The sequence below is a fragment of the Notolabrus celidotus genome, chromosome 10 (genome assembly GCF_009762535.1).
Source record: "Notolabrus celidotus isolate fNotCel1 chromosome 10, fNotCel1.pri, whole genome shotgun sequence".
NCBI classification, from domain to species: Eukaryota; Metazoa; Chordata; class Actinopteri; order Labriformes; family Labridae; genus Notolabrus; species Notolabrus celidotus.
In genome coordinates this window covers 26,726,983-26,754,719 of record NC_048281.1, presented here as the reverse complement: position 1 = coordinate 26,754,719, position 27,737 = coordinate 26,726,983, and the positions used below count along the sequence as shown (strand labels likewise).

At 43.0% G+C, this 27,737-nt stretch overlaps 1 protein-coding gene across 14 annotated transcripts in view; it reads right to left on the bottom strand.

Moving 5' to 3' along the window:
- The window catches only part of mycbp2 (MYC binding protein 2), a 79,570-nt gene that overhangs the window by 9,933 nt on the left and 41,900 nt on the right, over positions 1–27,737 (bottom strand). For 3 of the 14 annotated variants that reach the window (XM_034694516.1, XM_034694517.1, XM_034694521.1), the window contains exons 27-61: positions 27,574–27,708; positions 27,383–27,466; positions 27,196–27,292; positions 26,884–27,076; positions 26,228–26,502; positions 25,535–25,756; positions 25,184–25,375; positions 22,861–23,067; positions 22,616–22,753; positions 22,318–22,496; positions 22,083–22,225; positions 21,887–21,987; positions 21,579–21,797; positions 21,252–21,474; positions 19,555–19,673; positions 19,337–19,424; positions 19,169–19,218; positions 18,895–19,067; positions 18,546–18,690; positions 18,254–18,460; positions 17,824–17,879; positions 17,630–17,745; positions 17,387–17,484; positions 16,374–16,490; positions 15,144–15,284; positions 10,895–11,119; positions 9,781–9,913; positions 9,567–9,692; positions 7,023–7,205; positions 2,006–3,640; positions 1,749–1,918; positions 1,403–1,650; positions 1,132–1,299; positions 297–466; positions 20–219 (exon numbers count right to left, since the gene is read on the bottom strand). In XM_034694516.1, the coding sequence (XP_034550407.1) occupies positions 20–219; positions 297–466; positions 1,132–1,299; positions 1,403–1,650; positions 1,749–1,918; positions 2,006–3,640; positions 7,023–7,205; positions 9,567–9,692; positions 9,781–9,913; positions 10,895–11,119; positions 15,144–15,284; positions 16,374–16,490; positions 17,387–17,484; positions 17,630–17,745; positions 17,824–17,879; positions 18,254–18,460; positions 18,546–18,690; positions 18,895–19,067; positions 19,169–19,218; positions 19,337–19,424; positions 19,555–19,673; positions 21,252–21,474; positions 21,579–21,797; positions 21,887–21,987; positions 22,083–22,225; positions 22,318–22,496; positions 22,616–22,753; positions 22,861–23,067; positions 25,184–25,375; positions 25,535–25,756; positions 26,228–26,502; positions 26,884–27,076; positions 27,196–27,292; positions 27,383–27,466; positions 27,574–27,708 (6,976 nt within the window). The remainder of the gene's footprint in view (positions 1–19; positions 220–296; positions 467–1,131; positions 1,300–1,402; positions 1,651–1,748; positions 1,919–2,005; positions 3,641–7,022; positions 7,206–9,566; positions 9,693–9,780; positions 9,914–10,894; positions 11,120–15,143; positions 15,285–16,373; positions 16,491–17,386; positions 17,485–17,629; positions 17,746–17,823; positions 17,880–18,253; positions 18,461–18,545; positions 18,691–18,894; positions 19,068–19,168; positions 19,219–19,336; positions 19,425–19,554; positions 19,674–21,251; positions 21,475–21,578; positions 21,798–21,886; positions 21,988–22,082; positions 22,226–22,317; positions 22,497–22,615; positions 22,754–22,860; positions 23,068–25,183; positions 25,376–25,534; positions 25,757–26,227; positions 26,503–26,883; positions 27,077–27,195; positions 27,293–27,382; positions 27,467–27,573; positions 27,709–27,737) is intronic. The other 11 variants (XM_034694518.1, XM_034694519.1, XM_034694525.1 and 8 more) reach the window with 8 other exon arrangements.

The window sequence follows — 27,737 nt, the reverse complement described above, 5'->3', positions numbered from 1 at the left end:
ATTGAGAGACATAAAATACCTCCATAGCAAACACCCTGCAGGCAGACTTTCTCAGTGCGTGTCTCATGGCCACCTCCAGGCCCTCCAGGTCGTGGTGCTGGATAACAAAAGCGAGGACAGGCCACTGGAAATTCCTCTCGCCTTTACTAAGGGAGCCGTGAGCTGAGATCAGCCTGGAGAGCTCAGGAGACGGGTGCCTTAGCAGAGAAGATCCCACCTCTGCAGAGAAGACAAAGCAGGTTTAGGCTGCACATAAAGCTTTTACTGTCACTCCTTCTGTCATGATGTGTAATTACCTGCGTCACCACTGTGGACCCTGCGTCTGGGCACGGCTTTGACTCGAGCTGGTGAAGGCGAGTGCTGCTTGTCGTACTCCGACGCTACGACCGAGTAAGACCTCTGGAACACCGTGCGCTTGGCGGTGTCGCTGTCAGTGATGGGACTCGTTTCCAGACTGAAAGACAGCCAGTAGAAGCAAAAACAGACTTTTATTGTTTTGTATAACACAAAGTTATAAACCCTGCAGAGTGTCAGCGTATCCCCAGAATATGTGTTATTTGGTCTGATTGTAGAAAATAGAAATATGTTTGATGACAAAACGATGGCCTGTGTTCCTGTTGAATGAATGAGCTTCTAAGCCGGCATCTTTAAACACCGAGGATACATTCAAGAGTTTAGAAATCTAATTTAATGCCAAAGTTAATTTTCCTTTTTTCAAAAAAACAAACTTAATCTGTGCTCAAAGGAGAATGAAGCAGCCTGGCTTTATTGTACTTCACAAGTTGAGGGTGATTGTGATAACAAGGAATATCAATTAAAGCTGCCGTGGAGGATGCACTTGAGAGATTAAGAGTCACAGAGCTACTCTTGCATTCATTGGACGGTAAACCTGCATCTCAAAACAATCTCAGCTGCGGGTCTGCTCTGATAGCGATCAATGTGAAACAGATAAAGTTACCAGATCTTAAAATAATTATAATAATGCATGTTTTTATTCCTGTGTTATGTTTAAACAGTAGAAAGCTGTGTGAGAGAAATGGTATTTAATAAGGAGTTACATTTTCCCATTTTGTAGTGATGCTTCGAAGGAAAAATGAGGGTTATAATAACCATAATACTAAGAGGTGTTACCTAGGGGGCATCGATTTCATGTTGCTCTCTGGTTCCTCAAACACATTGGGACAGGCGTCAGGAGTCACTGAAATATAGGGCGCAGGAACAGATGTTGAACGCAAATACCTCATCTCATCTTGGAAGAGATTATCATCCTGGTAGGCCCCAAAGTTCTCAGTGTGTTGCCTAAGGGAAGAGAGAAGGATTCAAATCATCCAGGGAGCAACATGTCACTGCATAGTTCTCTGATTGAAGACAGCCTGTTATTATGAACTGAGCGGTGGGCTACCTTGCGAGCGTCTGAAGGTATAGACAGCCCATTTTGTTCGGGATTTCGTCCGACACGCCCTCCTTGAGACTGGGAAGCAGCTGGGAGTGCAGAGGCCGGGGCGGGTGATGGCACAGCATGCTGGGCTCTGCAGCACTGCTGAGGGAGAGCAGGAACAAGGCGTTCGCCCGGATCACCTGGTGGGCCTCCATAGTGGGCAGAGCTCTTGGAGTCTTCACCTGCAGAGGTTTCTTCCTGGATTGTTTCACCTTAAAAAAAGAACAGGTCAGAAGTTATTAAGTAAAGAAGCTCCCCGATGAAAGAGGGACACATTGAGCAGCAATCAAAACTTGCAGCAGGACGTTACCTTCTCCCTGGCTGCAGTCTGTTTCTCTCTCAGGTATTTCTCTCGACAGCGGTCACACACCAGGTACCAGGTGCTGCCTCCGATGCCTCCGTCTCCGCAGTTCCCAGCCCAGCCGCCACAGAAGTGTCCGATGCTGTTGTAGCCCTGGCCTCCAGCATAGCGGCCACAACCTGCAACAAAAAGGGTGTTATAGTAACGCAGTAAATCTAAGAGGGATACAATCTGTCATAAGAGATTATAAATTTCTCTCTTCTTACCTGGGTGAGCCTGTCTCATGTGGTAGGTGACAGGATAAGGGTGAGACTCCCCGCACAGCTCACAGATTGTGTCTTTCTCCGGTCCTCCCATGGCGAGCTGTGCCATCTCTCCAAACAGATTCCCTCGTGGACGCACCTCTGCCTTCTCCCTTTTCTTCTTCTCCTTCTTCGCCTTTTTGCTGTCTTTCTCGTGCTCCTTCTTTTTCAGGATTGCACTGGAACCCGGGCTAGGGAAGATCATGTTCTGGGTGGCCGCCTTGATTGTGGCCATAGAGATATCCTCCCAGAAAGCCACCAGATGTTGTAGTGTTAGTGGTAGGATGGACTTTGCCCTCATGGAGGGATTTGAAGTCATCTCATAGGACGTGCTCTCTCCTTTCCCGTCCTCGCACTTCTCTGGCAGAGGAGGTTCTTTCAGCATGGACAGCACCTTGTTTTTGTTGATGCTTCCCATTTTGGAGATGTCCGGCCCGTGTGGAGCAATGTTGAACATGTTAAGTGCAGAGGAGATCTCTAAGGAGTGGCGGTTCTTTAACTTGCTCTCCTTCTCCTCAGCGCCCTGTCCCAGGGAGCTGCGGATTGGGGCGTGCTCTTTGGTTAGGTCTGGGTTGAACTTTAGGAAAGAGGAGCAGGCCATGGCATCATGCACGATACCTTCATGCCATAGGAATGCTGCAAAGACAGCTCTCGCACATTCAGCCACAGAGGGAGACATTGCCTGTTTCGCCGGCTCTGTGACCCTCGATGTGCTCTCACCTTTAAACAAAGGCCCTGATTTGTCCTTTTTAGGGCGCGTGTGTCGACTAGAAGCTTTCCTGCTGACTTTAGGAGAAGATCGGCTCTCTATTTCCTCTTTGACCGGCGCTTTGCCAATGCTAAAGTGCACCTTGCATGATCCCTCCTCAGCATTCCGGACTTCCACGTTCTCATCATTACCTTCGTCGTTGGAGAGAAGAGCACTAGAAGTGCACACCTCTACCACCTCACTGTGGAGGTTCTCCTGGGTCACATGTGGAGAAGGAACACGGTTCTCTGCATTGTTCATCATTCCTGCATTTGGATCTTTGGGGGACAGTTTAGGTTTGGGAGAGGTAGACCTGCCCCTAAGCGGCTCTGTCAGAGGGACCTTCTTTTTTCTCAGTGTGTCGGGATCCAGAGTGTATGAATCGGATTTGGATCTCTCTCTGGGAGGGTCCAATCTGGCTTTGGAGGAGGGGCTGACTTTAGGTGGGAGGTTCTTGTCATGTTGGGTAGAAGAGGAGTGCTGGGAGGAGGTGCTGGAGGGACTGGACCTGCCTGAAGAGGAAACACTCTTTTGTTTGGGAGAGGAGGAGCGAGAACCAGGGTTTGGAGACTCGGCACGGACACCAGGGGTTCTCCCGTCTGCCTTTAACGCTTGCAGAGTGTTGTGATTGGGCGAGTGGGAGCGGCTGTGGGAGTCGGACCTCAGTTTTCCCGTGTCTGATCGCAGGATGAGGGCTTCACTGGCAGAGATTCCACCGTCCCCTGTCTTCATCCTGCCTTGCTCAGATGTGCGGCCTCCTCGACTCTCCTGTTTGGGCAAGCGGTTCTCCTGGCGGTGTTTGGAAGCCGGAGACATGGGCCGAGCACCGGGCATCAGGTTCCCTCGCTCACCTAAATGTTAATGATTTAAAAACGGTTACACTACGAAATGAGTCTACACGAGTGGTTGACATGTTTCTTTATAACTGTAAGCACTAAGACCTGGGTAAAAAACAATGTAATGTTAAAAAATGAAAAGTGAGATGAAATGAAAGCAGAAAGGAAGAAAGCCTAAGTCTCAAGAAGATGGTATATCTTGTAAAGCGAAAGAAAAAAGTGAGTGACATATTTTCTGATAGGCTCATTTAAGTGACTCTTGTCTGTCTGTCTATTTATGTAAGAGATAAACTCTAGGATGGATGAACAGAGCTGGTGGATCATGGGAAAGCTGGTAAGAAATGGATGCCAGACCAGGCTTGGGACTGATACTGAAACAAGCCTTGATTTTAGGGAGTCTAAACTGATAACTGCAATAAGTGAACACATTGGGAGTCTCCTGTATTTAAGATTTTTTTGGAACTTGAAAAAAAACCCTTTGTTTATCACATTCCTTCAGTTTGTGTGAGGCCAAGTCTCATTGAAAGACAACAGTTTCCAGCCAAACTAGCCGAACAGGTTGTGTTTTCTTTTCTTCAGTCCCTACCCACCCTCTGTTCAGTCTGAGGGATGCATGGATGCTGTGGTTACCCACCCTTTTGCCTGAGAGTGACAGATGAGACAGCAGTGCCATGCCCAGCCACGGACACACTGCTTTTGTGCACACGCTCACGAGAAGCAAGGCTGCGAGACGAACCGTCTACAGCGGAAAACAGGTGGAGCAGGTAAACAAACGAGGCATGGAATGCAAGAGGGCCGCCACAGAGAGAAAGACAGAAAGCACAAAGAGGCAATGGGGTCAAGTCAAGAGGGTGAAATATATATAGAGAAAGGAAAAGAGACAAAATGTGAAGAATAATGCAAGAGTTCAATGCACTGGTAGAGAAATGGACAGAAATGTAAAGAAGAACATTTACAGAAAAGAAAGAGAGAAACTACGGAGCCCAGGAGGTGTTTCTGTTCATGCTCTCAATCGAGCATCATTTATGTTTTGCTTTATTCTCTCATGCAGAGAGCGAACACATTTAGCGACACATATTTGAAGTAGAGAATACTTCCATTCTTAAGAATGGTGCATGGTGGAGGAATCAGTCCATCATAAAGTGAAAGCACATTTCTGCACACAGTCTAACGTGCAAAATGACAATTTTCTCAAGACTGAACATCCTTGATTTGGTCCACTGAAAGTTTGAAGAACACAATGAGGACATCGTTTATGAATCACTCAACTGCCTTAGAATAATCAAAGTTTTTGTGGCAAAACCATTAATAATATTGTGCATGATAGGTTTGAGAGACCTCAAAGATAAAACATGAATTTCAATGGCCAAAGTCTTCAATGTATCCACAAATTCCTGTCAAAGTAATTGATCAAGGTGACTCGGTTTGTGCGTGTTAGTCGGCTAAACGATTTAATGTTGTCACCCTCGTGAGTCAGCGACAAAATTATTGACAGCTAAAGGAACTATCATATTTTACTGGAGGTATTTTGTGGCCAATTTGTAGCCAAGTCACTCTCCACTAGCCGGACTGTAGCTCTGGTTAATGGCTACTCCCTTTTGCAATAATGCTCTACTGCCTACTCAGATGTGAACAAGACAACAGACGACAGATAGCATCTTGAAGGGTGCGGTTAATCAGTATTCTAATCTAGTAATAGGAGATAAAGTTGAATGTGGGCTGTTTCTGGTTTAACTGGCTTATAACCACATGCCTGTGCATAACCAGCATCTAGGGATGTGGATGTTTATCTGGAAGGAGGACCCGAAGGCTGGTGGTGCTAGCTCTGCTAGGGTTAGTCCATAGACTGTATAAATAATGGACGTAGTATCAGTGACGTCACCCATCTGTTCCTGAGCGCTGTTTTGAAGCCAATCGTCGGCGGGAGCCATATTGGTAATGCTGAACTCAACCAGGCAGAGTGTGAAGTAAAGAGGCGGGGTTTGAGCCTCTCAGCCAACAGCTACAGTGTTCCCGCCGGTCAGTCAAGTCCGTCATGTCCTTATATGGGCAAAACTCGTCATCTTAATATCTTCTGAACTGTCGCGTTAGAAAAAAATTCACCCCCCATACAGTGTGTGCCGATAGAGAAATTAGCTGTGTAGAGCGAAGCCGTTTTTGAACCATGTAAACATGTTTATTAATGCTGCAAAGATCGTCTTTTTTGAATTGGTGTATGTGGTTTTCGGTGTTTCTGCAGCCAGCCTCAAGTGGATGCTTGATGAACTGCAGTTTATAACTCTTCCGCATGGGCTTCATATTTTGAGACCGGAAGTTGCTGCTTGGGTTAGCCACACTTGGCAAAACAAGGTGACACTGTTGACTGACTCTGTGATCCTATGTTTAAATAAACTGTAATTCATTTTGACTGCTTTCTGAGTGTTTTCTTATCTTTGAACTTGTCTGTAAGTCAGAATTTAAATTTCTGTTTAAAAATACTTAAAAGCATCAGAGGCTGTCCATGGTAAGTAGGGACAGTACAAACAGGACAAGTCTAATGACCCAAAGGTGATAGGTTTAGGGAACACAATCTGCATCTCTGTAAAGTATGAGCTCTTCTTACTTGAAGACACTTTCCAGGGCTCCGTTAGAAAAGACAAGAACAAAAGGAAGAGACTAGAAAGAAGCAAACAGAGAAAAAGACTGACAGGGAAAAAGAGAGCTGTACATGCTGAAGAAGTTTCAAACATACAGAGATAGATTTATCCTGTTCTAATGTAACCTCTTAAAGAATCTAAATGTATCTACATGAACTAAAAGAACCTTGTATTTGTTTTTTTGTCATTTGGTATTTCATGAGAAAACTGATCTGTATGAGAACTTGTCGTAGTCTGTTGTTTTTTATGTGCAGTGAAGCTCTGGCTGGCTGGGGCAGAAAATGACACAAGTTGTTAATCAAGGATGAAAAATGCAGATCTGAAGTCAAAGCAGCGGAGAAGATGATGAGCAAAACAAGAAAATGCTGATTTTTTTTAAAAAGAGCAAGCAGAAAAATAAGCAGCTAAGCTTATTACTTAAGCACATGGCAAGATATACCTTTAACAAGACCTATAGTCTAAGATTAAAGTTTAAACTTCTTTCTGAAACCAAGTGAAAATCCCAGTCAGTGCGTCACACGGCTGTTTCACTTGGTTTGATCTTTTGAAACAAGATTTAACCCTTTAAAAGTAGACACAGTGGCTTGTTATGTATATTATTGCATTTTAACATAACTGCAATGTTATGTGTCAAAAGTCACTCTTGCGCTCCTAAGAAGATAGACAAAAAGAGAACTGAACAAAAGCTGAAACGAAAAGCTGAAAGGAAAAGGATCAACACCTATGCAAGCAAGCGCTGTCAGAAAGCAGGACAGACTTACTCAGAAGCTGTGGTTGTGGCTGAGACAGTTGGGAGGGGGATTGTCCAAACACAAATGGGCTGTGGACAAGGGAGGAGGAGGGAGGAGGTTGGGCGGCTTGCTCAAATACGGAGGAGGAGGAGGGAGCTGCTGAGAGGAAGGGCCCAGACTGAATGGAATTCAGTATGGCACTCAACCGGTCACCTGCAAACATGGAGACAGAGGATGGGGAAAAACTACAGCTTGTGCTATGGTTTTACGGGGGTGAGGATCATTCAGAGTTTATTTACTATCAGTCATTCAGGTCATGTGCCAAATGGGAGGAGCTTTTTTAAAAAATTATCCCTCACTTCCACAGTCCAAAAAGGCAGGAGGCTGAGTAAGATGGGTAAGATGGATCTACACAGAGATCAAAAAGTCAAGGTGCAAGTCTGTGGAGATCAGAAGACTGCAACTCTGAAGAAAAAGAATACGGGAAACATCCGACTATCAAACTTAGAGCGTTGTTGACTTAGCTCTGTAGTAAACTCTCAACACACGGCACTGTTGAATCATTTACTTTTAGACTCTGAGTCAGTATTTGATAAAAAACAGGAGCCATAGGGTTGTAGTTTTCTCTTCCAATATGCAATGATGAAAGAAATTTCATCTGTGGCTCAAGGTTGCTGCGCTACTTAATCACTGTCTGTACTAAACAGACAAAAACAAGACTTTAAAGAAACTCTGCCGACAGAAAAACTACGTCCACACAACTGATCAACTATCTTTCTTCCTCAAGTATTCATGAATACTTCCAGGACTTGAGGTTCCTCCCATTAAGCAGCTCTATTCAGTCAGAGAATATAAAGACGTAAGGGCAGAGAAGAGTCTCTCTGCCTTCTACGTGTCAGTTCTAAAAAGACATGCGTCCTCTGAGAAATCAGACATGTCAGTTCTCTGTGCCTGAGCTGACACTGCTTCAACCACCACTCAAAAGTCTTCCACTCTGTTGACACAACTTCCTGTTTGACAATCAAATACAAAACCCAATCACTGTGTAGTTTTTGGGGCACTGCCAGAAATGTGAAGCAGTCTTTGTGGAGCTAAGTTGGGGGAAATCAACCGTCGTGGCTTCATATTGAAGCCAGAGAGACGTGTCAGGCGTCTCGCACATGCCACTCTGAATCTGACGCATTTTGCAGTCATCTGTCAAACAAGAGTTTTTTGTTTCTTTTAAAAAGTCCAAACACAACCAAGACGCATTTGGTTTTTGAGAGAAGATGCAATGCACCTCAAGATGTGAGGTCAAAAGAAGGAAAGGATGGAAGGTATGAGTTCATCTCCATGTCTCCATGAAGCTTCATCAATTAGCAGTCTGTGCAGAAAGCCAGTTTTCTTGAGTAATTAATATCAAACTGATTTAGTTTGATTCCCATCACCCCTGGACTGCAGAGTGCCGTGCAGAGATTAGCATTTAGGGTATGACGCCAAGTGTAAAATTGCATCTGGCTTCTATCCAGACACTAAGATTTACATAAATGGAGCCTTTGTTGTTGGAGGATGAGGCATTACTTTGTATAATGTGATACAACCACGATTAACTGACGAGCAGGACCAAACCAGTCAGCCTCCTTTTCTTAATCCAAGTGTTGAAGCAGAGGTTAGCCGTTTGAAAGACAGTTGACAGTGTCAGCTGGACATAGAGGCAGAAAGACGTACAGACATATTTGGGGCCAGCCAATCTTTGATGGTGTGGCAGAAGTGATGAGTTAATCCATATGGTGTTTCTCCATTCAACCATATCTTTAAGAAGAATAATGATATGAGTGTGTGATCAAGTGCTCTAAAAGAGACTAGATTATGTCAACAAAGAGTAAAGAGTGAAATCACAGATAAGTGCTCATGGTCATCAGTGCTGGACAAGCCCATACTCAGTGAATTCAACACATAGTATTCCCAATGACTGGAAGCACATTGACTGGCCCATGCACGCACACACAGGTAAATGCCTGACATTGCAAAAATGTTAGGCATGAAGAAAGAGTAGAAACAATAAAAAGCATGCATAAATAAAAAGTGATGACAGATCAGTGACTGGTGGTTTGATTGACTGACCCATCCTGGATCACAAACACCTTGTGGATGCACTTCTATCAACTGTGGTCAAGTGATTTTTAATATGAGAGAAAAACTTGCTCTTGTGCCTGCATAATAAATGCAGTGATACAGATCAAAAAAGAAGTTATAAGCTGATGCAATTCTATCTACAATGAACTAATGTGTCATACTACTTGTGAGATGAGTCTCAAAGGGCAGAAGTCAGTTGAAGTGAGTCTTAAAATAAAGCAGTGAGCTATCAAGACAAGGGTGTAGAGTGAAGTCAGAAGTGAGGTATAAATATTCAGGCGTACTGTAAATCAGAAATAGTAAAACATTTAATATCACTCAGAATCTGATCCTGAGGCTTAAAGAGTCAAAAGTTGAGTAAACAGCATGAATCGAAGCAAATGTTGAATGCAGAGTGATAAAAAGATTGAAGGTATGTTTGGAACACTTTAAATCTACTTGACATTATGTTGATCTTACCTTTGTTGTTAGAGATGCCATAGTCAAAGCCCTGCGCTCCATTTGAGGTTGCGGCTCTGTTGAAGGCCTGCACAGAGAAGGGGCTGGGTGGAGGGGTCTGAGCCCCGTGCTCAAGCAGTACTTGTTCTGCAAGAGCAAAATAAATAATGTTAACTCACACTTTATCTAATTATGAGGGTCAAGGAGTATTTCCTTGCCGTGTGTGGCTGCTTACCATCATCGTGGCGAAGGTACTGATTCCCACCGCGGTCCCTGGCTAAAGACCAGGCCTCGCCTTCATCACTCTCACAGAACTCCACAACACTGTTCTTATCCAGCTGCACCCAGGTCCCCTCTGAGTTCACCACCTGGTGCATAAACAACACTCTTTATCCGTACTCACACTCACAGCACACTCACAGCACACTGCCAAAGAGATATCTATTAAAAAACAGTCAGAGTTATCATTATTATCATTACTGCACAGACAAAACCATGACACAGTTTCTGACAGTAGATCACTTACATGCAAACATTCAATTGAACTGATTAACACATTCAAACCCACAGCAGCAGATCACATACAAGTATTGATTTTGTGTATCAGCGGTCCCTGCAGGACAAAATCGATGCAGCTTAAATAAAAGTGAGAACTTAACACAGGGGTAGCTTATTGAAAGGTAAATGCATGAGGTTGTTTGTTCTTAATCCCAGATACATTATCATTTAGGGAAAACAAGACACAGATGGAAGTATTAGTATGTGCAGGCTGCACCTCTCAGATCCAGACAAGGCATTCCAGTACAGGCTCAGAGAGGAAACTATTGAACAGCATGACACACCACATCAGCCACTGAAAGGTCATATCCAAAGTGGGGAGGCTTCACTCATCACCAGGCCAAAGATGATTTAGAAAGTACCAAGTTATTGACAGGATTATTATAAATGCAAGAAAGACACAGTCAAGGCACAGAGAGGCTCCAGCGTTTTTGTGATCACACTTCCACTTAGAAGTCTCAAGGCAGCTGATCATGACACCCTGAAACTGCAATGGATGTGTAAAACTGGAATTAGTAAGTCAGGAAGCACGCGGAAATGTTGCAGCCATAGGAGCTGATAAGACCTCAATGAGAGGGAAGATACAGAACACACACCCACACCCAAAAGCACCTGATGTATTTCCATTAGACAGAGAGATTACATCTTTCACATACAAAATCAGTTCAGTTTATTAAAGAGGGAGCTCTTGATCCGACCCCAAAATCTACCAATATTAGCTCTGATACATTAGGTGATCTTAACAGACTGACTTAAAAAAACACATGTCATTATTTGGGGTGTGTGCGTACCTCGCCTATGGCCTTGACCTTGTTGCCAAGAACTAACATTCCAATGGGGATACCCCTAAGGTTTGGGCAGCTTCTGATGTTGTGACCAGAGGGGCCGGTCTTCACTACCTTATAAAGCCCCGGGCCGCCGCCCTGCCCTGCCCTGTTCTGCACCCGAATGGGGGCCTCGTGGGAAGGGCAGCTGCTCACCTCCTTTATGTTCTCCTCCGATTGGCCCCTGACCTCCTGCAAGAGGTGAGAAAATGGATTAGAGCCAAAGAACAGGGACACAACAGGCTGCAAAATATTCAAAAAATCAGGACAAGAAATCATCTATTGAGTGCATGTGTTGAGGAGCCACTGTTAGCAGTGTGGCAGGGACAATGCCTTAAAACAACAGACACTAACTATTTGCATTCTTTCAGAGAGAGAGAGAGATCAGAAGATTGATACCACTCTCATACCTGTCTGATAATAAAGAGCTAGCAATGGATTTGTTTTGAGTCTGAGGAGCTTTAATCTGCTGATAATCCCAATCTAACGTGAAATATTAGAGAGAGCATATTAGCTTTAACACTCAGTGCATGTCCATTTGCTGTTCTTCATGTTTTACAAAATACTTGTTTTGTAGCATGCTCACTGCAAAACAGGTATTAATGCTGTAGTAGTAATACAGCAGGAAAAACAGTCACCACTTAATTAGCACTGGTTCAATCATGGGTAGCATCAAAATGGTGTGAAATGTGGGTAAAATAAATGTACACATGCTGAGTGAGAAAGCATTGACCTCCTTGTTTCTTTACATAATATAATATGTATTATTTGTTGCAACAAATTCAGACTCTCCTGTTGTGATAACTGTAAATGATTATTACAGTGATAACAACAGAATTGTGATTAATGTTGCAGACCTTCTGCCTCAGCCCTTTGATTCATCAGGGACGACAGTAACTTCACTCATCATAGTATTTCATAAAAAAATGTTGGTTGGGCACGTCTCACAGAAAGACCTGATAGGTACGGGTTTATACCTAGACTGTATAAATAATGGACGTAGTGTCTGTGACGTCACCCATCTGTTTCTGAAGCCCTTTTTTGAAGCCAATCCTCAGCGGCAGCCATATTGGAAATATTGAACTCAACTTAACTGCATAAAGACGTAAAGAGGCGGGCTTTGAGCCTCCTAGCTAACAGCTACAGTGTTCCCACCTGTCAATCAAGTCAGCTGTGCCTCTCGTAATGTAAAACTCGTAATCTTAATATCTTTGAAATTGCGGTGTTATGAAAAAATTCACCCCTCCGTACAATGTGTGCCGATGGAGAAATGAGCTATCCAGACTACACTCGTATTTTGTACCAGGCTGTAAACATGTTTATTTCTGCTGTAAAGATCGGCTTTTTTGAATTTGTGTGTATGTGGTTTCCGGTACTTCCGGAGCCAGCCTGAAGTGGACATTCGAGGAACTGCAGTTTTGTTTGTTTTTTTAAGTTATATTTTTGGGGCTTTTTGCCTTTATTTTATAGGACAGCTGAAGAGAGACAGGAAATGTGGGAGAAGAGAGTGGGGGAAGAAATGCAGGAAATGGTTGACCGGCCGGGAATCGAACCGGCGACCCCCGTGACGAGGACTGTAGCCTCTATGTGGGGCGCTTAGACAGCTAGGCCACCAGCGCCCCTGAACTGCAAGTTTTAACACTTCCACATTGGCATCAATTCTCATGGCCAGAGGTTGCTGCTTGGTTATACTATATTTACTTATAAAGTTTTAACTGGCAACATGTCATGACACATCACCTCTTTATTAATCCAGTCTCTCTGTCACTGCTCAACATGTTCCATTGATTGGTTAACACTTAAGTCCAAACACTGCACTTGAAAAACTGCTTTTGGCTGCTCTACTGCTAAAGTAGCAAAAAGCAGTTACATAGAAGACTTTGCAACATACATTCAAACTTCACACATTTGTGCATTTAGGTTTATATATAAAACTATGATTCAAAACTACTCTGCCTATTTATGTAACTTCCTTTAATATTGTTGTTGCCCGTTTTTGTATTTATTCTGTGTTTGTGTGTGTGTGTGTGTGTGTGTGTGTGTGTGTGTGTGTGTGTGTGTGTGTGTGTGTGGGTGGGTTAATTGTTTTGTTGTTCTCTTGACATTACTGAAAATGAGAGTCTGCCCTTGATGATTCCTGGAGGTTTGATTAAAGGCTGAATGAGTGAGAATTCCCAGAGCAGATATGAGAGTGGTATCATTTTTGTTCTCATCTAACTCAGCAGAAAGCAAACAAGTACATTCTCCAAACGGTAAACTGTTCCTTGAAACTGCACAGCCCACATTATAATTACTGGACAGAACATTATATGGATGACTAAATCCTTTCCATCCTCAATAAAGAAATGTGATACTCCAGAACTTTATATCTCCTGTGATGTTAAAATGTATCTCCTGAACATAACGATGAAAACTTAAAATCAGGAAGCCGAATAGTCAAGTTAATACAACATAAGAGTTCAACATTCCTGTTAACACTGTAGTGAAGCAGGTGAATGACTCCTGTTAATTATAATGTTCACTTATTTCCATACAGTCTAAAAGGAGGCATGCTATGAAACACAAGGAAACAGGACTATATGTGACAAGCCTGTCAAACACCTCATGCAACAGGCTGAACATTAGTATCTTCAACCCCATGCAACATACAAGCTTGAACTGTAATTACTTGGAAAGTTCCACTGACAGAGTCTATGGGAGAGTGGCTGCTGACATACTGTAAAGTCACTGGAACAGACAACCATGCAACTGTGGTTCAACCTTTTACTGTAACACTGTGGGGAGACTACGACTTCACAGGGGGTTCAAGAGGACAAATAAAGCAACAGATAGATGATTCGCTATGGGGCAGTCAAGCTATTTATCCCTCCTTCATACAACTCACCTGTGGCGGGAATATAGTTAAGGGGGTCCACGACAAAAAGCCGATATCCCTGACTCCTTGGCTAGCGTTAAAGACATTCTGAGCAACAGATCGTGAGACAGTCAAGAAACAGTAGACGACTCCAAAGAGGAGAGAAACAGGATGGGGGAAGACGCTTGTGTATTTTTTTGGAAGAAGGAAAAATGTTTGGGTTTTTTTGGCTTGGCTCCTCTGTAAATTCCAGCATCAGACGAGATTTGAGAAGGTGAAGAAGAGAGGACGGACTCTGACTGGTGTCAGGTAGGCCAGATAGTGAAACAGTGGAGCACTGATAAAAAGGGAGGCCGTGAGGAGTACAGACAAAGGCCCGGTTGCAGGGGTGGAAAAAGAGAATTGACAGTTCACTCCAAACACCACAGGATCATTGATTCCAAATCCACGACCAAATAAAAGACAGAGAGTTGAAACTTCCAAAAAAATTCCCCACTTGGATGATGTAGTGTGTCATGCTGTTCAGACAGAGACCTTACATGGAAGCCACCTAGCACTTATAACATCCCAATGCAAAGGTGGAATTGTGGAGCAGTAGAGGTACAATTTCCTATTGAAACTTTTTTGTGGACCAGTGATTGCTTCATGACAGAAAACCACCCAAAAAACAAAATCTCATCTCAAAATATTCCCCCCTTTTCTTGACAAACACCCGATCACATTCCTGGTTTGATTGTGTTGCGTTTTATGGCGGTTTTTGTGGCATGGAGCAAAACATGAGGGATACCCTTTTATTACATGCTTTGGTGTGTGAGTGTTTATGAAGTGTGAGTGAGGGGCAATGAGGAAAAGAAGACTGAACAGTGTAGAATAACCAACTTCACCACAGGATGAAATTGCTCCTTTACTACCTCGTATTCTTGTCTGTCAATTCCTGCATTGGGGTTAACTTCAAAGCGCTACACATTAACTACCTACTGCATGTGACCATTTGCAAGTGTCCGACTAAGCACACAATGGTCATGTTATGGTTAACTCTTTGCCTTTAGACATGAACAAATGCATGCAGGCTCCCAGCTGCTGTTCCTGTGCACAGTGTGTTAGTGAAAGTTTCATACTCAGTGCTGCTTAAGTTGTTTCATGCAAGAAAACACCCCAGCTTTTAATCTGATTAGGTTCTTCAGTTCACATGCTGAGAGGACATTTGGGGGGTGGGTGCCAAACATTGGAGACCTTGAAGAGCACTTATTGTTTCACAACCAATATGACCTCTGAGTTTTTTCCCCAAATGAACAGCACAGGAGCCTCTGCCATTATTAAACTGACACAGACCGCTCGCTCGGCAGGCCTTCTTCTACTTACGTCGGCTGGGACCAGTAGGCTCCTGCCCAGGTGCTGGTTAAAAGAGAGGCACCAGGCTTCTGTGTACCCATTCATGCTGGGAACATACTTCTTTACTGTTTCATCATTGAGCCTGAGCCACACACCATCATCATTGTGGATCTATGGGAAAACAAGCAATAGGGCAGAGCAGAGCCATGCCGCCCCGTTACTATGGATACAGGATGGGCAGCACCCTCACTCACACACACACACTCACACACATTCACACACACACATTCAGCATGTCTGAGGCTACAGGAGAGTCTAAAGTTTAAAACGAGATCAGAAAGGTCATGGGTGATTTAGCTAAGACTACTTCAACATGGCAGCCGAAACCTCTGGAGCTCCGCCTGCTGACTGGCTGCAGTATATTTATAAACTCCACCCACTCCATGTAAACAGATGGGACATGGATCAAACTTTAAAATCAAAATACATGCCGAATAAATTCTCCCCAAACATGGTTTCTGTTATTATAGTTGGTTTTTATCTTGCTTATCTTTGTCCAAGTGTTCATTTTTATGACAGGATTAGTTCTAATGAGTCATTTGATGCTATAAAAAGAGGTGTAATGTCATGATTGACAGCTCTATTTCCAAAGCGGCTCCTGTGAGCACCAGATTCTCTAACTGTGAAGTTTTTCTTTAAAATGTCAGATGTGTGTTTTGGTTAGCTAAAGGATCGGGACAACTCTGCTACTGGTTAGGCCTATCATATGGGTTATTTTGGCCTCACTTTTGTACAATGGTAGGAGGTGGAGATGAGTCATCCATCTTTATATCAAGTCAAAGGGGTAGGAAAGTTAAAAACCGACCCCGGTGCAGTTACCAAAGTGCAGATTTTCTAAATATATATTACCTTACAATATGACCAAGTTGTAAATATGTGCGACGCTGTTAATTTTTAATCTGCTGGTTTTGAACTGCAGGCATTCAAGCCTTTCATGTAGCCTCAGAGTGCTTTGCAAGAAGCAAAATTAAAAGCAACAAATTGATAAGCTTTGAAAGAAAGGAGTTACCAGATAAAAACACTTAAATCATAGAAGCCATTAAAAAGAGGACTACTCAAAGCTAATCATCCAAACAAGAAATCATGATTACAATACTTATTCCAAGAAGAATAGAAAAGAAAATAGAATACAGTGGAAAGTGCTACAGCTGTCATATTCATATAACATAATTCAATTCTGCCTGATCTATAGTCGATTACCTCGTCAATGAAAGTGATGGTGCCATTGACATGCACTATGCCTATCTGTTCACTCTGCAGGGAGGGGTGACTACGCACACGCAGGCCTGCGCTGTCCTTCGACACAAATTTGCGGACCTGAGAGAAGCAGAAGGGAGATGAAGACCGTGAGCGGCAGGAGCAAAGAATAGTCAGAAAGAACGAAAAGGGAAAAGAGAGGTGCAGCAGGAAGAGAAAGAGGAAGCAGGATCAGTGACAGTTGGAGATTGCAAGCTTTGCTTCACATAAAGCCCGCTATCAAGTACACGCAAGGAAAGAGGAGGAAACTGTAGGGGCTCTATTTTCAGGAGCACTAGTGCTTAGAAAATAGGATATACGGGGAGGATACTTTGCTTGTTTCCCCATTATGGATTGAAAAATATAAATACCATAAGTTTCACAAAATGATGATGACGACTGCAACATGTCAGTTGTTAATTTGTTGGTACAGTGGCAACAGTCAGTATGAAAACATGCACAAAATAACCGGAGTACAGAGAAAAAATATGAGCGGCAAAAAGAGGTCCAAATCTGGCAGCCCTGTTTTAGCCTGCCAAAATACAGACATCGATCTTCTCTTTCACTTTGTTGGGATAATCATCATTGCCCCAAACAGAAAGCTTTCAATCAGTTGATGTACACTGCTTTCTACGGACAAGCTTTTTTTTTTTGTTTGTCAGGGCAGCAAACCGAAAACAAGGAGGTAAGAACGGCTCAAAGCTGCACAGAGGAGCAAAATAAGCTGCTGATTCTCAGTAAGAGAGGCAATAGCAACAAACCCTTCACATCACAAGGAGGTCCTTGTTTTGGGGGTTCATATCAGAACACTTCTGAATGAAGTTTAAACAGTGAGAGTTTTGCTGATAGTGCACAAGACAGGACATGTTGTTTCTGTTAAGTTGTGTTTGATGAGTGATTGCAAGCATGCATGCCTTTATTCATGTGTTTATATGCATGTTCATGCCCCTGCTGGTGAATCAAAAGAAGACACTCACCTTGCTGGGCTGAGGTTCAGCCTTTGGTTTAACCATCTGTGTGCCAGGTGGGATCATGCCTTTGGGAGGGTCTTTGACTTCTACCTCCAAACCAGCATCTGAAAGAGAGGACAGCGTACAGGTTAAGTTTGTAAAACAGGTTAGTTTTATTAACGGTCATCTGTGTGTGTCCCTCTATTTACTGTGGGGGATACTTAGGGGGATAGACTTGCATTTACAAAAAAAATATCCACATTGACGTACCTATTTCAATGCCATCGATGGTGACGTGGATTGTATAGAGGCCTACAGCTCCTGGAGTCCAGTTGGCGCTGTAGGTTCCATCAGTGTTGGCACGAATCAGCATGTTCTCACTGGGTCTGCATGGGGGGAAAACATCAGTCAGTAGATTGGATCTGACTGGAGGGTTGTTTTTTTTAATGCACTTGCTGACTTACCTCTTTGGGGTGGGGGAGGCAAAGCGCAGCTCTTCAAAGGAGTAGTTTTCATACGCCTGAAACAGACAAAAAGAATCAGCATGTAGTGTGAAGGTACGTGCTTCCTAACTGTATCAACCAGTGATTTAATTAGCTGATTTCTTCATCTTCTTCTCCCAATAAATGCCCTTCTTCTTCTAATATTTATAGAGAACCATTTGTTAATACTGCAGCTGCACAACTCTTTTGCTTGTGCTCGACTGTACTAAAATGTCTCCATCTTTGTACCTAAGCTGCAATGACTTGCATTTCCTCTAGAGGACACAAGCTGCCTTGTTTACATCAGATCTGTCACTGACCAAACAGCTCCCCCCTGTGGAGCAAACACACCCTTCTTAATGTCAACATGTAAAATGGTGAATGAGATACAAGCCTGTCACATGACACTGACCTTCATCATAGTGATTGCAATGTATCGAGCCTCTTTCACGATCATGGGCTCGTATGTGGCCTCCAGTTTGGGCACCGGCAGACCTCCAAAGGTCAGGTCAGGGCCGGATGTTGAAGGAGAGGAGCTTCCAGGTAAACGCTGCAGCTTCTTCACGTTCTCAGGCTGCATGGACTTTTTCTGGGAGACGGGTACGGCCTTCACCTCCACCTGGGGAATAAAATGATGAAATACAAAATTCAGAAGTGTGCAATAATGTAGGTATGATTAAATATCTATAAGAAATCCTCCTTACCTTCATGTTGGGAACATGAACCACGTCTCCATACTGGTCTTTGGTCTGCACAACCACAGTAGCCGGCCATCCACAGCGTATGTCATCTTTATTCAGGATCAGAGATGTCTTCTGGGGGTCTGCGTAGGAGTCTGGCTGCAGCCACCTAGATGTCAAGAGAGAGAGAGAGAGAAAGAGACGCACTTATTTTTAACAAGATAATCTGTAATAATCAACTGAGATTGGAGGAGTAAAGCTTAAATAAAAATGAAAAATTGTAAAATGCAGATAGTATCCCTCTCTAGTCTGGTAACAGAATTAAAAAGAGAGAGACTGAGCGTGCATGCTGGCTACCTCCACTAATATTTACCTGGCCAGACGTCCTCCGCTTGAGTTCTGCACACAGGTGATGAAGTCTTCAAGGAAAGAGTGCTCATTGGTTTGGAGGTGCAGAGGTAGATTTCCCTCCAGGGCCTCGAGAATGGTGGGCGAGTGAGACAAGGCCAGACCCTTCCCTAGGATCCCTGAGTGCGACTTGCACACCTGAGTGAGGTTGAAGGAGATAAGAATCATGGAGGGGAAAAAGGGATCAAGAGATTCCTTTTTACACCAGAGAGTATGTAAGAATTTAAGAGATGTGTTACCTGAAGAGAGGCTTCCTCAAGAATCTCCAGATCCTCCTCTAATTCATTGCCTGAAGGTTAAAAAAAGAATAACGTATTAATAATTAACTCAGGATGCTTCTTTTGTTTCCAGGACCTTGACTCATAGGAAACAAAATCTGCAATTCCCTCATCCCCTATTTTCCTTACCTATAGGGAGGGCCAGATCTTTCTTCATCAGAGCAGCAGCACACACACTGCCCAGGTAGGCCAACTCTTTCTCCAGCAGGATGGTTCCCTGAAATGTCCAGAATGATCAATCAAAAAGTTATTAGAAGTCACATTGAACACCTTTTTCTCTGCTTGGATGAATGCACAACTTTAACATTTTACAGATAAAACACAGAATGCTCCAAAAGTGTCTGTACCTCATCAGGACCAGGGTTGAATTCATATCCCACAGCCACACACTTAAAGCCATAAAAGCAAGCTTTCTCATCTTTAACATAGTCTGAGGCTGTCTCCAGGGAAAACAGAACTTCATTTCCTGAGAGTAGAGAGGACATAAAAACAGAAGATTACAGGAGAGGAAGATGGGGACAGTGTTGTAGGTAATCACTGGTAGGTTAATGGCTGCCTGCTGCTGCTGGGGTTTCAGTAGAGCTTCATTAACAAGATTAAAGCACATGTGGGCATAATAAAGATCGATGAACGACCACTGAGTCCCCCCATAATACTTTAACACTTAATCTATGCTACAATGGAGTACATATTTTATCACAAATATTACAGTATGTGTTCGTCTGCCTTTTTTTTTGTCACCAGAGTCTGCAGTCTGAAAATTTTCCCCCTTGAAGATATGTAGCATCTCAGAGTGTGAACTAAAGAGCGCTTTACAGGTCAAGAGGGAATTATTTTGCTCTGCAGGCAAAACTAAGGTCAAAATGTTGCTTAGAACCTACATGCTAGGGCGCTGATTTGGGCTAATGGTTAAATTGTGCACCCATATAAGGGGCAGCTGGGTTTAATTCCAGCCTGCGGCCCCTACCTGTATGTCACTCCCCCACTCTCTGTCTATAAGTTTTCTAAGTGTCTAATTTCACTTTCCTCTCTGGAAAGTCCCAAAAATATAACTAGAAAAATAGAAACAGAAACTACATGCTACTTCATCTAGGGATGAGTCGTGATTTTTGAACATTCCGACATTCATTTAATAAAAAAAAACAAATCATTCATGTGACTTTTATCTAATCTTTAAAATGTATTTTAAATTTTTTTTATACTAGCCCCTGTTTGTTATGCGGTACAACCACCTGACAGCAGTTATAGAGCATCTGAAAGCTGCTACATTTTTTAAATGTAATAACTAAAAAACTTCCATAATAACATAATTACGTTCCAGATAACATAAGAAAGCATAAGTGCTAGTTGCAGGGAAAATGGGTGCGGCTCTGTGAGATTCAGAACTGAAGAAAAACACAGACCAAAGGGTTCTGGGAGGAACATCTTCAAAAAAATAAACAAAAAATGAGATTAAGGGCAAACTTTAGAGGTAAAAGTAGAATGCCTAGATCATGTCCATATGTATATCATATCAGAATCATAATTAAGAAATACTTTATTTATCCTGGAGGGTAATGCTGTAAAATATTGAACTAGCATATCTTCAAAAACTTTGCACAGTCATCAAATGGATCTCTCTCTTAGAAGTTAGCAGTGACTATCAAATAGTATTTTCGCTTGATAGGCCCATCTCTACCTCATACCAAGAACCCCACTACATATGAAAAACATCGTATCCTCATTGAGCAGCTACAGACTGTGGACAAAGAAACAGTAAAGAAGAATTTTCCTGACACTCTGAATAAATCCAGCTTTGTCTGACAGGCACCTTAAATAGCAGAAGTAATATTACATGCAACTAAAGTGCTGATAAATATAGATATCATGCGAGTGCAACATCCTAAGTGTATTGCCTAATGTCTGATCATGCTTTTTTTAGTCTCTCGCAGCACAAAGCAGAAGTTATAAACTGTGACTTTGGCCCTTTTTCAGGAAATGTTCTGAAATAACTTAATGTGAGGCATTTTTTATAAAGCTGTTGCTAAATGTTGAACTGTCTCACCTGGCAGCACTAGGACGGTGGTTGGCCAGCCTGTGGAGCCAGAGAACTTCTTGAGATCAGTCCAGGTGTTGATAGTGTCGTGGATCAAAGGTTTGCCGCCAAGACTGGACAGGTGAAGGGTCCTGCTGGGGATGAGCAGGCGCAAGACGTCTTCTGGCTGTGCAGTGCCGCACTGTTGATCAAACTCAATGGTGGTCCAGCGGACGCAGTCTGGGAACGATACCTGAGACGAGATGAGAAGGAGAGGATTAGTTTTGGGTGAAAGTTCTAACTGCGTCACTTCTTCTTCTTCTTGCTGAGCCGTTAGCGTGCCAAGAGAGACCTTACCCTGTACTGTGTGACGTAAGCTTGTTTGTAAGGGTGGTCACTCTCGATCACGGAGTAGTGGTTTGAGGTTGTGCAAGCTGACAGGCCCTGCTCAGGCTGGTTGCCAGTTGTGCTGTCTGTGGACTGGTTGGGGTTGAAGGTGGGAGGGGCGTATTTCTGGTTGAGGGCAGAGACAGCAGGTAGCAGCTCCTGAACGAGTCCGAAAACCTCAACAGCAGCCTGGAGGAGAAAGAGAAGGAGGATGTCACATCAGAGAGAAACAGCCTGATCATGATCAGATGAAATGTTTGTTTGTTATGACTGCCTACCTTGGGCACAGAAGCAGCTACAGGGCCAATATAGGCCAGGATGAGGGGCAGGAGCATGGAGAACAGACTGGAGGAACTCAACAGCTCAGGAATATCATCCACTGGAGATTACAAAAAAGGACAGAGATAGAATCCAAATTAATTACAATCAGGTCTATAGAAGGTATCAAGGCTTGTCCAAGTTTGTGGATCTTACCATCGACCGCAAAAGCTCTGTGGAGCAGGTCCTTTGCAGCTCTGACCACAGCACTGACCACAGACAGAGCTCTGCTACAGTTCTTGTCCTCCTCGTTTGCTTTGCTCAGCAGCTGGGACTGTAGATCCCCGTCATACTCACTCCTTCAGAGACAAGAAAAACTTGAGTTAGATACAGAACAAACCGAGAACTCCGGCAGCCGTCTGTATCATCGAACAGCCGGCTGTGTGTTTACCTGTAGTAGAGAATCTGTGGGATCTGTCCTCTCGTCTGGTTTGTCCCGTTGCTGCTTAGACTGCAGGTGCTGAACGTGAAGGACACGCCATCAGAGCACTGCACTGTGGTCATACCGCCGTCTCCGTTAGCTGTTCGGCTGCCATAGTTTCGCAGTCTGACAGCGTACTTTACTCCCTCCTTGTAACAGAAACATTCATCCGTGAGATTAGATACATGCAAACTAAAACAAGCATCCTAACATTTGAATTTCAACAGCAAATCAGATGCATGTATGAGTTCTCAAAGATGTCATGTACCTTGAGAGGTACAGCCTTGTCCAAGCGAATCTCTGCAATGTCACTGGGAGAATCATCAGTGCTGTAGGTGCCCTTCACCAGCTCTAAGGATGTCCACCTGTGAGAATGTGCAGAGTCTCCTGGGTGTTCTGTCTGCGCCTGGGGGACCAAAGACAAAAAGAAAACATGATGTCAAGATGATGTGGTTAAAACTGATCAAGCATTACCAGAAATACATTTTAAAAATTTAGGCTCTCATCACTTACGTCATCAGCCAGCACTTCTAGCTCATACTCGTGGATGCCCCCTCCTCCGTACACACAGACACCCACCAGCACAACGCCTGGCTTGTCCACCGTCATGCAGATGGCATCCGGAGAGCCGTTGCCCGTGTTCCAACTGCGGCCCTGGCTCGTTTTGGTGAAACGGTTTGGAGAGGCTTTCACAGAGTGGAGCGAGTTCAATCCATCAACCTAATAAACAAGGAAACAATGAAACATGCAGCCAGAACATATTAATATAACCACACAGGAGTGATGAGGACATTTGAAGGAGTAATTACTGAATCTTAATGAAGATAGTAGGAAACAATAAAACATTGACAAGAGGAAATCAGGCATCATGACTCATTAGAGGGGGATGTGTTCTCTTTTTAACAAGACCTTAACTTTGAGGTCGACTCAGCTTATCATCATCAGTGACTGGTTGATGACCTTAAAAAGCCAGACGATGTTGTTTTTCCTCTGCGATGTCACTTTGTTTGGTTTTGTTTATCCTGTTTTTGTCTTACTTGCACATTTCTATACCACAATCTATTTATTATAAAGCTTTGGTGAAGTGATTTGAGGTCTATTTTGATACTTAAAGACACATTTATGAACATCAAAAATGTGATATAATGTTTGAGAATAAACACAGACACATTGATTCTTCACCTGGAACACTAACATCTTTAATTTTAATGTTCTCAGCATTAAAAACAATCACTGTTTATATTCGCTGTCTGACTACAGAGAGCCAGACACAACTGAAGAGTGACACATACAGGAGCCCTGGGGAATTAAGAGTTGTTTCCCTGACAACAGACAGTCGGGTGAAAATCAGCGCAGGGAAAAAAAAAAAAAAAAGGGCTGCCGTCTAGAACCGGTTACCACGGCAACGAGACCTTAAAGTGTCCTGACTGCGGTACATAGGTATGTGCATGTGAGCAGAGTGAGTGTTCACAGGTAAAGGAGGAGTCTGAGAGCAACAGAGCAACATCAAACAGCCTGATTGAGGACTCAGCACAACATTCATACACTAATGATGATCAGAGTCACTTCTTTCTGTTTCTCTCTCTTTTCTTTGGAAACCATAAGAACATCACGTGACAGCTGATACGTGCTTTCATTACCAGATGCTTTGATTAATGCAACTCAATAGTGGGACAACCTCCCTATCTCAGAATGATGAATGATGAAAAATGAAATACCTATCTTTTTAATTTTACATAGGCTTTATTGGGTGGGTTAACATTTCTTCATCATTGATTATAACTTTTATTTTATTCTTATCAAACTGAGGGAGGATTTGTTTGGTTTCCATTAATCTATTTTCATTTTAATTATTTTATTTTCTTCATTTTTTTCTCCTTTTAATATCGTATTCATTCAATAAAGAGGCTATATATATGTACATATAAAGGCTCTATATACAGGCTCTATATGAAGGCATTATGTAGGCTATATGTAGGCTCAAGACCTACCTTGTAGTCTGGCTTTACCTGAGTTTTATTCTATCCTATTCACTTACTTATCTAGTTAATTTTTTGTTGTATTTTAAAAGTAATATACTGTCTTATTTTTATTTATTATAAATAGATATATTTTATTTCATTTTTGTATTTACTTAATTCTGACTAATTTGTTATTTTTTTAGTTATTTAGTTGATTTTTTATCTTTTTCCAGTGATTTCTAATACTTAATTTTATTCTACTTTGCTGTATTAACTGGTAGTGTAGTATCTTATTCTCTTTTCCTGGTTTTATCTATTAGTATTTTATTATCTTACTGATTTCTTGTAATTTGGTTGGTTTAGTTTCCTATCTTGAGTTTTTTGTAAAGTTTATTTTTTGGGTATTTGTATAGGACAGCTATAGGACAGCTGAAGAGAGACAGGAAATGTGGGTAGAAGCGAGTAGGGGAGGACATCCAGTCAATGGTCCAGGCTGGAATCGAACGTACCACCTCGGACGAGGGCTATATCCCCCTACCTTGAGTTTTTACATTTTATTCTACCTCTGGTGTTTCCTCATTAAGATTTCATGAAAGCGATTCCTCAGTTTGCCAGCTCCGTCTTTTATTCATATCATGTTCTTTACCTTGTTTATGGATTGTGGGGGGTGGTCTTGCTGTATGTTTACTTTATTCTATATCATGATTATTATCTTGTCTGCTTTGATCACTTTGTGTTACATTATTGTTGTATTACAGAGCCTTCCAAAATAAAGTCTGACTTACTGATTGATTGATATAAGCTATGTCTTCCATCATATTTGCCTCATGTCTGACACTGAGAGCACATGTTCGTGTTACTGTGACTTTAATTACCTCAGAGCCCAAGGCAGAGGCGGTGAGCTCAGAGACGATGGAGGCCAGCAGACCGCAGGTGTTGGAGACCAGGTGTGGAGAAAAAAGCTCCACCTCCTTCCTCAGACTCTTCCTCACAGGCAGCACAACAATCACCAGCATCTTCTCCAGCACCTCCCGGAAACTGGTCATGCCCATCAGGTTCTCCTCCGTCTATGAGAGACAAAGACCGGTTAAATCTAACACTACTGTTTTGATTTTCAGACTCATTATGAGGGTTTTTAATGAGGATTCAGTGTGATAATGATTAAATTCACCACCATTTTGAAATGACAACACCTGATGTGCAGCATCTGTTGTGCCTGAACTCACATGGCTTAGTTTCTCCATATGGGCCACCAGCAGGGGGAAGCGGTGAGCGAGCGCAGAATCATTCTCTGTGCTTACTTGTTTGACCAGTGAGCGCAGCAGCACTTCCCCATCGTATGCAATGGGCAGGATGGATGTGAGTTTTACGGAGGTGTTGCAGAGAGCCGACATCACAGCGGCCAGCAGACGGCTACTGGAGGTGCGGAAGTTGGCTTCGGCGATGTCCTGGAAAGAGGTGGAGAGGGGGGAGGAATTTTAAGAAATGTTTTTGCAAAGGTCAGCTAACAGTCTTAGTCAATACTGTCAGGGCAATAGTTCTGCGAGGAGTATAATTTCAACATATAGGGTTAAACAGGTATAAGAGATTTAAGAGATACAGCTGATTTAAAAAAATAACCAACCTAGGTGTTAATAAATTGGAAAAATTCCGTATCGTGGTGTTGTTGGGTCTCATATCAATGCTACCGTTGACTTTGAGCTAGATCTTTTTGAGCTTCAGTCTGTTGAATTGTCAAAAGAAGGCAATGAAGATCCCATATGCTCTCAGAACTTTACATTTTTACACTTTACCCCCATAATATTCATAAATCAGTGAAAATAATTCAAAGATTTATGTTTTAAAGATACTCCTGAGAGAGTTCCAGTCCTATTTAAAACTCCTTCTGAGGAATACTGTCAAATTCTTCTGTCATATACCTGGTCTAGGCAGTTAAGCAGGTCACAAAGACAGGCCCACTGCAGAGCTGGGGTCGGGTAGAAAGAGTGGAAGCAGGCGGTGAAGGTGTTGTGGCACTCCTGCAGCACAGCCTCCAGCAAAGTCAAAGGCTGAGACAAGTAGCCCTGGGGGTCGTTGTCCAACTTGGTCAGGCAGTTGTCCATGCCTTCTGACAGGATCTTTTTCAGCAGGCTGCGTGTCTTTCCCACGCACTCTGCCAGCTTGCTCGACTCCTCCACCACAGCTTTGGCGCTGGCTGCGAATCAAACAACAGATAGTACAAAACGGCGATGTGAGAACTTACGATCTAATGAAATGAAAATCGATTGTGATGTACTTTTTGAAAGAACAACTTCCTGATGTTTATTCCTTTTTGTCTGGAAATTATGAAGACAATCTAGTCTGTATTGCTTTTTAATATTTTCTCTGCCTCAGACATTCAAGTATTAAACTGCAAAGAACATTTTGATCCAAAATCAATGCAAGGATGAATGTTTTCCTTTCAAAATAGCATTTATAACTAATAACTGCTCATTCTTAATCATAGCTTTCAGTCATATTAAGCACTTCTTGCAAACAAAGATATATCATGTTAATTAACAAGGAAAAAAAGTGCCTTTGTTTTCCTTGCTCATACCGGCGATGGGGAAGATCTCACATATGTAGACCCGGAGCAGGCGGAGGCAGCAGGTGCCCACAAAGCGCAGTCTCTCCAGGTCCAGCAGCGTGGCGGTGTACTGGAAACCCTTCAGCCCTCGCAGCTCCTCCACACCCAAAACCAAGGTGGTCCAGCTCCAGTGTAGGATGCTCAGCAGGGACTCAAAGCACTCCTGTAGAGAGGAGAGGCACAGGAAGACAGTCACACACGGTGCAAGAAGAAATGACCTGTCAGGAAAATGAAGCTGGTGGAAACAGAGAGGAAGCCCGTAAAAAAGGAGACTGTACTCACCACTGAGACAGTGCGAGCGAATGAGCGTTTCAGGATGTGGACTGGTTCACTGGTCTGCTGTTTGCCTTTGGACGCGTTGCCATCATTTGAAGGAAGCCTGATGATAAAATATAGAAAAGTTAAAATCATTAACTAGAGACAAAAAGTCTTACATCACAGTTAACACAAAGCAGGGAGTTTAACTTGCCTGTATAGAAGCTGAGGTATCTGACCCGCGTTGACATCTGTACCGTTGTTTGACTTCTTTGAGCTTTTGAACTGAAAGACCACACTGAGGGGAAAACAAAGAAAGAAAATGTCACAAAACATGAAAAGTGATGGAATGACGTAGAAAAATAGACAGATACTTTGATATGTGCAGTGTTAAATCAGTTTTACCCGTCATCAGTAGTTATGGTTGCCTGTCCATGAGAGCCACAGTCACTGCTGGGACCAGACACTCGAGCCCACGCCACATACCACCAACCCAGCTGAAGCAGCACCGGCTCATCAAACATCATGGCATATTTTTCCCTGGAGAAAACAATATATAGAGACCAGCA